The sequence below is a fragment of the Hipposideros armiger genome, unplaced genomic scaffold, assembly GCF_001890085.2.
Source record: "Hipposideros armiger isolate ML-2016 unplaced genomic scaffold, ASM189008v1 scaffold_488, whole genome shotgun sequence".
In the NCBI taxonomy this organism is placed as follows: domain Eukaryota; kingdom Metazoa; phylum Chordata; class Mammalia; order Chiroptera; family Hipposideridae; genus Hipposideros; species Hipposideros armiger.
Window position 1 is genome coordinate 384,210 of NW_017731838.1, and position 11,025 is coordinate 395,234.

General features: G+C 44.9%; 2 protein-coding genes across 9 annotated transcripts in view; one reads left to right on the plus strand and one right to left on the minus strand.

Moving 5' to 3' along the window:
- CFAP97 (cilia and flagella associated protein 97) overlaps positions 1-8,295 on the minus strand; it is a 44,334-nt gene extending 36,039 nt beyond the window's left edge. For 2 of the 5 annotated variants that reach the window (XM_019667221.1, XM_019667220.1), the window contains exon 1: positions 1,193-1,271. The gene's annotated coding sequence lies outside the window, so the exon portion shown is untranslated. The other 3 variants (XM_019667225.1, XM_019667222.1, XM_019667223.1) reach the window with 3 other exon arrangements.
- SNX25 (sorting nexin 25) overlaps positions 7,644-11,025 on the plus strand; it is a 104,458-nt gene continuing 101,076 nt past the window's right edge. For 2 of the 4 annotated variants that reach the window (XM_019667216.1, XM_019667217.1), the window contains exon 1: positions 7,646-8,356. In XM_019667216.1, the coding sequence (XP_019522761.1) occupies positions 7,970-8,356 (387 nt within the window). In that variant the 5' untranslated portion in view covers positions 7,646-7,969. Of the gene's footprint in view, positions 8,357-11,025 lie in introns of all 4 variants that reach the window. The other 2 variants (XM_019667219.1, XM_019667218.1) reach the window with 2 other exon arrangements.

Here is an 11,025-nt window from a genome sequence, read left to right on the forward strand (position 1 = left end):
CACACACACACACACACACACACACACACACACACACACACACACACACACACACCTTACTATCCCCTTATCTGCATTTCATTTCCGTGGCTCATGTAGTCCCAAATAGTTGTAAGCATCTGCCTCCCTAGGTGGTCAGTTCATGATAGGTGGTACCCAGCACAGTGCCTGGGTAACTTTACAGGTTAAATTTAGGTTCACAATATCCAACAGATACGGTTGTTTTAAGGATTTAAACGCTCAGCTTATTTACACAAAAATTATCTAACAATCCCATCCACTAAGCAATCCTTTTGATAACATTTACTTCAAAGTTAGAGAGATTCCATTTACATTAGAGAATAACAAAAAATGTGGACTTAAGATAGTCAATTCTCTTTGCAACATATTGGGGACCGGTAAAAATGAAATGACAGTTCATCAGACCTTAACGATGAAGACAGGTGTCTGCCAAAGCTGCCCGGGAATCACCGGGACACTCACTGTTAGTATAGCTTCTGCAGAGCTAACAATAGAAATGCTAACGCTTTCATGATACATCTGGTAAACACACAAATGAAAATCTAAAATTCTGAAATTCATTTTGTTACTGGGACACTACGTTTCTGTAGTTATATAGTATATAATAAGATGGTCCAAAGAAGGTAACCGATGGGGGTACACGAAAATCTAGGCCCAAAGTATACATCTGTTTTTCAGTAATTCGAGGCTTGGTCCACCACCCCCTCCGGGCCCAGCCGAGGTAGCGGAAGATAACTGACACCTCTTCACGCCTCGGGGTTCAGGTTCAAGTCCACGAAGGTGAGCGGCTGCGACCTGAGCCCGGATCCCGGTCGCGACCACTTCTTCTTTTAGAGCCGCCCCGACCCCCCACGCCACCACGAATCCGGAGGACCGGCCGGGCCTTCCCACCGACGCCGGCTTGTGGATTCGGGCGGCCCCAGGGACCCGCCGGTTCGGACGCCTCTGTTGTGCTTAGATCCGCCGCCCGAGGGGCTGACCGGGACGGAGACAAGGCGAAGCAAAGGGCCGGGGATCCCGGCCGGCCCGCCTCCTCCTTTCCCGCGCGAGCTTCCCTATACCAACCCAGAGTGTTCGCCGCTGCCCCGGCTCCAGAGAGGGGAAACGGATCCCGAACCGTGAGGAGAGTGACGGGCGCTGGAAGAGGGGGTGTCGCTCGCGCGCCGCTCACCTGGGTGCTGTGGCCGCTACCGCCGCCACGCGCGCGCCCCCCGCGGCGTTTTGAGCTCGCGCGCACGCGCCAGCGCGCTCCCGCGGCCCCTCCCCGGGGCTCCCAGCAGCGCCGCTCGGCTTCCGGAGGCGGAGAGAGCGGAGAGGGAAAGGAAGTTGCCGGAGCAGACTCGCGAGCGTCGCGGGAACTGGGCAGGGGCCAGGTGCCCACGCTGTGCCGCTCCGGGCGGCGGGCGTCATAGAGCGCGGGGGGCCGGGACCGCCTGGAGGGACTCCACCGGCCCTGCCCGCTCCGGGTGGCGGGGAGCTGGAGGCTAGGCCTGCCCTTCTCCTGTGGGAGGGACCACGTGAAGAAAGTAATGGTCCTCCAGGGAGTAATAGTCCGGGCCCTCAGTTGCCCAGCGCTGCCTCGAGGTCTTACTGCTACTGCCCCCGTTATGAGTGGCAATGCTGGTGAGCCTAGTTGTTATTGTGGCTATTAAGGGAAAGCTGCTTTCATTTTCTTGTAATTCCTTACCAAAGCAGTAACAGTAATAACAAAAATGGGGGCGGATGTGCGTTTGTGATTGTTTATAGCAGCAAATTGCTGTTCAAACAACTAATTCTGCGGTCGAGGGACTGATCACACGTTAGAAAGTCCTCGTACGAGGTAGGTGGTGCAAACAATCAAAGGGAAGAATGAGATCTGTAGAATATATTGAATGGCGTAATTTTCCGTTTTTGAGTTCACAGGCACATGGTAGGTGTGGTAGAAAAATGGTGCCTCAAAGATGCCCCCCTCCTGTGCACCAGGAGACCACAGCGTCATCAGTGACCCCAGGCAAGAAGAGCAGAAGAACCGCCTGACTGCCTCCAGCCCAAATTGCTGATCCATAAAATCATCAGGAAACGTGTTTTTTCGTAGTAGTTTATTATGAAACAGTAGATAGTTGACATGCCACATTTATCTACATCTCAGGTCATAACTTAGATAAATGGAAATTACTCTTTTGTGATCTACTCTTGTTAACTCTTTATCTGGATACCACCTACTTTAATTTACAATACTTGCCTATGTAATTGTCCTTCTCTTTGAAGACTAATACGAAGACATTTCTGCCTGGAAGTTTCTGAATATAAATATTTTTACTTACAGGCATACCTCAGAGATATTGCGGGTTTGGTTCCAGACCATCAATACAAAGCAAATTTTGCAGTAAAGCGAGTCACATGAAATTATTGGTTTCCCAGTGCATATAAAAGTTATGTTTACACTACTGTAGTCTGTTAAGTGTGCAATAGCAGTATGTCTTTAAAAATGTACATGCCTTAATTAAAAAGTAATTTATTGCTAAAAAGTGCTGTTATCTGAGCCTTCAATGAGTTGTAATCCTTTTGCTGGTGAGGGGGTTCTTGCCTCTTTGTTGATGGCTGTTGACTGATCGGGTTACTGAAGGTTGGGGTGGCTGTGACAATTTCTTAAAATAAGACAGTGAAGTTTGCTGCCTTATTAATTAAGTGTATGTAATATTCTAATTCCTTTTCTGTCATTTCAACAATCTTCACAGCATCTTCATCAGGAGTAGATTCCATCTCAGGAAACCACTTTTTTTGCTCATCCATAAGAAGCAACTCCTCATTCGTTAAAGTTTTACTGTGAGATTGCAGCAATTCAGTCACATTTTCAGGCCAGTTCTAATTCTGCTTTTCTTGCTATTTCTACTTCTGTTGCTATTTCTACTGCATCTGTAGTTAACCTCTCCACTGAAGTCTTAAACCTCTCAAAGTCATTCATGAGGGTTGGAATCCACTTCTCTCAAACTCCTGTTAATGTTGATATTTTGACCTCGTCCCAAGAATCACGAATGTTCTTAATAGCATCTAGAATGGTGAATCTTTTCCAGGTTTTTTATTTACTTTACCCAGATCATCAGAGTAATTACCGTCTATGGCAGCTATAGTCTTTACAAAACATATTTCTTAAATAGTAAGACTTGAAAGTCAAAATTACTCCTTGATCCATGGACTGTAGAATGTTGTTTTAGCAGACATGAAAATAATTTTAATCTTGCTGTCCATATCTATCAAAGCTCTTGGGTGACCAGGTGCATTGTCAATGAACAGTAATATTTTGAAAGGAATCTTTTTTTTCTGAGCAGTAGGTCTCAACAGTAGGCTTAAAATATTCGGTAAACTATGTTATAAACAGATGTGCTGTCATCTATGCTTTATTTCATTTATGGAGCACAGGCAGAGTAGATTTAGCATAATTCTTAAGGGCCCTAGGATTTTTGTAATCGTAAATGAGACCTGGCTTCAATTTAAAGTCACCAGTTGCATTAGCCCCGAACAACAGAGTCAAACTATCCTTTGAAGTCTGGAAACCAGGCATTGACTTCTCTCTAGCTATGAAAACACTACATGGCATTTTCTTCCAATAGGAGGCTATTTTGTCTACATTGAAAATCTGTTTTTAGTTTAGCCACCTTCATTAATTATCTTAGCTAGATTTTCTAGATACGTTGCTTCTACATCAGCATTTGCTGCTTCACCTTCCACTTCAATGTTATGGAAATAGCTTCTTTCTGTAAACCTCATGAATCAACCTCTGCTAACTTCAAGCCTTTCTTCTGCAGCTTCCTCATCCCTCAGCTTTTATAGGATTGAAGAGAGTTAGGGCCTTGTTAGGTTTTAGGTTAAGGGAATTTGGCTTGATCTTCTATCAAGACTGTCAAAAAACTTTCTCTGTATCAGCAATAAGGCTGTTTTGTTTTCTTATCATTCATGTGTTCACTGGAGTAGCACTTTTTATTTTCTTCAAGGACTTTTCCTTTGCATTCACAGTTTGGCTGTTTGGTTTAAGAGGCCTAGCTTTTGGCCTGTCTCAGCTTTACATGCCTTCCTCACTAAGCTTAATTATTTCTAGCTTTTTATTTTAAGTGAAAACATGCGACTCTTCACTTGAACACTTAGAGGCCATTGTAGGGTTATTAATTGGCCAGATGTCAGTATTGTTGTGTCTGAGAAAATAGTGAAGCTGCGGGGTGGGGAGAGAGGAATGGCCAGTCAGAACACATTTATTTAAAAATGTGGCTATCTTATATGGGTGTGGTTCATGGTGCCCTAAAACATTACAAAAGTAACATCAAAGATCACTGATCACAAAAGTGCAATAAAATGAGTTATGGCTGTACTCACATGGAACCTCACTCAGCAAAATTTGTATGTTCTAAAATTTTGTTCAGAGATTCATCTTCCTCTTAGAAATGCTGCAGTACATTTTCTTTAAGCTTTAGCAGTCTATTTGTAAAGTATTTTATGATTTTTATATTTTTGAAGTTTGGCCATGCTTATATCAATATTTTTTGTAACCCACACTCTGCTGGATAATTTACAAGAAAGAGGGATTAACCAACCCGTTAGGGTCTTACAGTGAATTCAATAGAAGAAAATAGAATATCCAGGTCTTTTGACTCAACATTAATATATTTATTCTAATTTTCCTTAAAGTGGTCAAGGGCAAATACTGTGGTTTTCTCTCTAATCCTGTGGGTACCTCTAAGATGGATCAGGGGCTTGAAGGAGAAATATACTAACTTGTGAAGAGGAAGATGTATTATTTTGGCAGCGATCACGTGTTGTCTCCCTATTTACACTGCTTAATATTTTAAATGTCACATTGTTTCCACTTAATTTGTCTTATATCCTAATGAGTTAAGGCAGCTGTCATTCCCATCTTACATAAGAAAATGAAGACAGCCTATGGGAGCATTGTTATAGCCTGTGCTAGCTTTAAGGAATATAAATAAGGCATCCCTGCTTAATTTGCTCTTTAACCTTAGACCTGGGAGGACTCAACAGCGACTTCTGGGAAGGAATACCTGGATTCTAATTTAATACCTGACTTCCAGCCTCATCTCCCTCAGTAGTTCCATCCTAGTCACTGCCTTGTATCCCCTTATCTTACCTCACCTCTCAGTGTTCCTCAGACCTTTCCTAGGGTACAGGCCCAACTACTACTTGTTAAGGAGATGTTTGAAGTGTCAATGCTGGCTTAGCAAAAGGACTTATGCTTTAAGAAGTTTTCTGACCATAAGTATACGTTTCTCCAGATCTGCATTATTTTTGGGAACAATATACAGGTGTGTTGGAAAGATCATGGTCTTGAGTTGCAGACCAAGGATCTCAATAAAAAACCAGTTTCTCCATTACTGGTTAAGTCACAGTCACTTAACACTTGTCATGGTGCTGTTTAAGGTACCAGCTATACTCACAAAGCAACAAAACTGAACACTTAAGCATAGAATACAGATCTCAAGCTCATGGATTTTCTCCTCTGTAGTATGGGATGATTAAATGACAGAGTTTTTAGGAAGCACAATGGCAAAGTGATCAAATGCACAGGCTCTAAAGCCAGACCACATGGGGTGATTATCAAGTCCCAGTACTGATATTTGTTGGCTTTGTAATATTGAGCAAGTATTATACCGTCTGTGCCTTTTGTAGTTAGAGATAGCATTATCAGGGGTATTGTGAAGATTAGATGAAGTCTGTCCAGTGCTTAGAACAGTATCTGGCACATAGTAAGTGTTCAATTAGTTATTATTCTCAGCTATGGTTTAAATTGGAAAGTGTATATATAGCCCTTAGCACACAGACCTTGGCATGTAAATGATCAAGAAATATAGATACGATTGTTGTTAATAACAAGCTACCATGTTTTATTTGAAATAATGTGGATTAGTAGGATATACTTTGAGGAGCCCCAGTGCGATGAATTTTAACTATTTTAGAGGCAAAAGGGTTCCTTCAAAATTAGTTACACTGCTTTATTTTTAAAAGGTGGCGGGGGGAGGGGAAGAAAGGCAAGGAGAACAGGAAAGTAGTAACTTTTTTGATGGCATCACCTAGACATGGCAAGGTCGTATCTTGCATAAGGCACTCATTGTCTTTGACTTACAAGATATAAGAATAAAGTGTCCCATGAATACTAATTAAAGTCAAAAGCTTTTTAAAAATGACAAAAGTAAATGCACTTGTTTTTATATAGATAAATAAAATAATTCATATCTATGCTGTTTCGTTAGTGCTAAATGTTTAGGGATAATTTTTTTAGACTTATTTCACACTTGAATCTATGCCATTCCAGGGAAATTAATTATGAAGACATGAATTCATGGGTATATGTCTATGGACACCAGTGTTTCTCTTTTTTGTTGAATAATAACCTCTTGGATAATATTTTGTTTTAAAAGAATAAATATCCACTAAATATTTTAGTTTAATTCACATGAATGTTGTATTTTTTTCTTTGTTGAAATGACAGATGATTCCTTATAGAAAAACACTATAGTCATAGTATATAAAAACATTTTAATGCTTATTTTTCTTAACTATGCTTCCTGGGAAGCAGGATATAATTCAATTTATTGGAAAACAATAGCCCTTTTCAGTTGACATTGCTCACGATGGTTGAATGGTTGCATGGAAAGAGTTCTGGGATTTTGCTTAAAAATGTTTCCCATTTCCTTATTTATTTCTCACTGCTTCTCCCATCTATTTACCTCCTTCCTTTTCTTCCCCTTTCTGTTCTGGATTTGCCCTCTCTACTCTTACAACCCTCCCCCCCCCTTTTAAATAATCATCAATCTCTTTAGAATTCCTTATTTGTTTTAGAATTCCTTTAGCCATTAAAGATACATCTGCTTTATTATTGGTCGTGATAGTAATTGTTAGTATTGAGCTAGCATATTAGCATCTTCTCAGTAAGCCTTATCTGTATTTTAACCCTGGGACCGTGATAGAAGAGGAAAATAAGTACGTACTCTAAAAATTATTTGGACCACTTTCACTTGTGTGGGCAATAGCATTTATACTGAATCGTTGGCAACAAAAATGTAGGGACTTGGAGCGGAAGTGATGATGGCAGCTGGTACACCGTCTGGCACCAGTCCCACTTCTTGGGCCTTAGCACAACTAGGAAATGCAGGCTTCATTTACTCCACGTTTGTCTGATTTCCTTCCCTGAGGCGGCCGGATGGGAAAGGGAAGGTTGTTGAGGGAACTGTGTTAAAAGTGAAGATCAGGTATGGTTGCCTATTTAAATAGCAGGTGAAAACAAGGCAGAATTTGGGAGAGGCTGTAAGCCTGCGAGGAGGTTGTCAAAGATGAGCGTAGAGCGAGGATTTAAGGAATCACCTGAGCTAGAGAATTACAAATGCTTCTGACACCTGCAGCAAAATTTTCCATCAACAGACGGTGTCCTGGAGGGACCCGGAGACACTGGACAGAGCAGTTTTCGCAGCCCTTGGTTTCGCCCTCTCCCTGGTGGGGCAGAGGTGGGTCGGACCCTCCCCCCTCCCCGCGGAGGGCGGCCGTGGCGGGCGGAGTCGGGCCCCTCCCAGCTGTCACTCAGCGGGCCGTGGTTGCTCTCCACCCCCAGCCTGACACGCACTTCAGGGCCGCCCCCGCCCCCGCCCCCTCCCCGCCCCGCCTCGGGCTTGGTCCGCTTAAGTCATAACACTGCCCGGCTACCTGGGCGCGCCGGGCCGGGCAGCTGCGGGCCCGGCGCCGGGTGGCGGCGCTGAGGGGTCGCCCAGAAGAATTCAGCGGCGTCTGTTGGAGCCGTTCCCTCGGTGTGCCGCCGGCGAGGGCATGAGCGCGGACTCCCTCTGCCTCCCGAGCGGCGGCGGCGGGAGCGGCGAGGGGAGGAGGCGCCGCGCAGAGGCCACCGTCCAGGGCATCGCCGGGGGACAGCAGGGCAGGAGATGTGCCTGTCCTTAGCGGCACAGGAAGCAGCATGCACCCCGATGCCACCGACAGCAGCGGCGCCGGCCTCGGCCCCGCGCCGACCGTGGGAGCCCCGGGTGAGCGGCGGCCGGAGCTCAGGGATGATGCGGCGGCCCCAAGGGGACCGCCTGGCGGCGGGAGCCGGCGGGTGCCAGTGGTCGTGGCCGTACTCGCCGCTGTGTCCCTCTCCTACCTGGGGCCCGGCTACTGGCAGGGGGCAGGAGGCGCGGGGCCGTGCACCGTCCTGCTCAGGCTCAGCTTGTACCTGGGCTGCGCCGCGGCCGCCTTCCTGCTGGGGACCCTGTTCTCCCTCGTCTTCCGGAGCCCCCGAGCCCCGCCGCCCGACTTCGCCGCCGCCTGGAGACGCCTAGCCGCGGCCGCCAGCCGCCAGCCCGGGGTAAGTACGGGTTTCCTCCCGCCTCGCGCCCGGGGGCCTCGGGCCGGCCCTCCCCGCTTCCGGTGCCAGCTGCCTGCTGTCGGAGACCCAGTGGTGGCGGCGGGGCCGCTCCTCTCCAGCCGGGCTCCCCGCCTTGAAGCTGAAAGCTCGAGAGAGACGCGGCTGGGGTTGCCCGCCCCGCGGTAGGACCTGAGCGCTCCCTCGGCCCCCGCGGGGGGCGGGCTCGGGGATCGGGGGGGCTGGCCGAGGTGGACCGTATTAGGTGGTGTAGTCGCTCCACAACCATCCTCGGCCACAACCTTGCTAGTTGAAAAAGCATCCCCATTCTTCGATGCTGCTCTGCAGTTGGTGAGTGGAAGAAAGGGGAGCACGGCGTTCCCTGTACGCAGGCGCTGCACCCGGTATTAGTCGTTGTAGGTGGTTCTTGCAACCGTTCTCTGTGGGGAACTTGGCCCAGAGACACTAACTTGACCCAGGTCATTCACCTACCCTCACACCCAAACCTGTGTGCGCCTTCTATCACAACATCCTGTCTCCACCATGTTGAGAAGTAAGCAGTCCCGGCCAGTTTCTGTGATTTAGAAAGAGGGTGCCAGAAATCACTGTAGGGTGCAACAAAAGAAAGCTTTCCTCGGTGAGGCATGGGACAGTAAGGGCGGTGCTTAGGAAAGAGAGGAAAGAACAGTATTTTAGTCACTTCCTTAGCGCCAGACCACTACTTTCTCTGCCTCCGAGCTTCTGTCTCATAACCCCTTTAAATGAAGTCGATTCTGTCACAGCCTGACACTCGCTGCTTGACTGAAGGATACTAGCATTAAACTGAAGTTGTCCACGCACTTTGGGGAAGGGAAATGGCAGTGGCTCAACTTCGTAAGAACATTTGTTAGAGGACCATTACCCCCCCGGGCTTTGTGTTTGCTTATGATAGCACCGGCTTACTCCTTTCGTAAAAATCATCACTCCTTTGTAAAAATCGTCGCGCTCTTCACCAAAATTATCCTTTCTTGAGTCTGAATGCAGCGCTTAGATAATGGCTGAAGGGTATCCTCACTCAGTAAGTTGATCAGCAATTTAGTGTATAAAGAAAGAGGAACTTCTGTTTTCATTAGTTGTCTCAAAAATTAATAATATTAATTTTTCTTAAAAACCTTCACTTAGCTGTCCATTTTTTTTCATGTCTAATTTAGCAAGAGTGGATGAGCAGGTGTGTTTTTCCTCTTGCTTTTTCTCTACAATCATAAACAAGGACCCCAAGATTTTACTAGTTGTTTTATTGATCATTGATCAATTATAAATGACATCATTGATCATTACACATTACGTTGCAATTCTTTCGAATATTGTAACAAGTTATAATTCAGTATGTATTTGTCGAGTATTTTGTACAAGCCAGGTATTATTCTGGAAGCAGGGGTTGAATCAACAAGACATAAGAAAGCCCAGCTCTCTGGAGATTATATTCTTATGGGGGATCAGACAGTAAACAAATGAGATACTTTTGAATAGTGATAAATCCTTATGAAACAGAAAGTGATTAAGAGTTAATGATTAAGAGTGCCTAGTAAAGGGGACAGGAAGTTTAGAAGGTGAGGTCAGGGTCAAAGCCATAGTATTACATGTAGTCCACCTCTTAAGGTCTGGAAGCCTCATGTTGTGGGTTACCACCCTGTTACATGGGAAAGTACATTCTCCCAAATCTTCCAGTTCTCTTGCACCTCTGGGTAGATAAAACTTGGATTATCATCCAGAAAGATGGTTTAGTAGCGATATTAGAGAAAAGAATACTTTTAAGGTGACAGAAAATGAAGCAGCATACGAGTACATAATCTCTCATGTATACTACCTGACAATTTAGGTAATAAAAGAGGTGAAGTATAATCTAAGGAAAGTAGATTATTGGTCAGTTTTTTAGAACTTGGATTCTTGTAAAAGCCTTAAGTAAGAAAACAAGTACATTAAGAAATTTACTTTCTAAGTTATATGTTAGAGTTGAAATGCGTATTATTTACAGAAAATTCTTTTTTTTAAATAATACTGGTGCCTTTAGTTGTGCTGTATTTCCAGTAATGTGTGTTTAAGTTTTTTTTTTCTCCAAATGTTCTCTTTGTGAATGGAAGCATAAATATGTGGTGTAGTATAAACTGTCTCTCAGTTCTGTGGGGGTAGGAGTTGGACCACACAGGTCATCAAACATATTTGGAGGGGGAGGCTGTTCAGCAGTGAACCAAATGGTGCCTCTTAAGATACAGTGACTACTTGACTGCAGAACATTTTATTCAGCATGAAGAAAAGAATCCTCATTTATTCTTATATATTTTGGATTCTTCTAGTATCAGCTAGACAAGTCAGACACCCGGATCTCTTTGTCCTTCCTTCCCTCCTCCTTTCTCTCCTTCCTTCCTCTTTTTTTTCTTCTTCCTGGCTTCCTTCTATAGAGGGAAAAATGCATACATTGTTAAAAGTAGGCAACTGGAGAAGCCTGAACTAAAAGGGAAAATGTGGTTTCATGTCTGTTCAAATGCTTTTGCATGCTTCACCGTGTAGTTATGGGCTGTAAACTCAATGTTGTTAGGACCCATGGTTGATGCCTTTTGTTCTCTCTTGCTCAAGAAGTGTTTGCTGATGGTAATGAAGAAAATTGTCTGTTTCAGGTTGCTAACTTTGTCGTC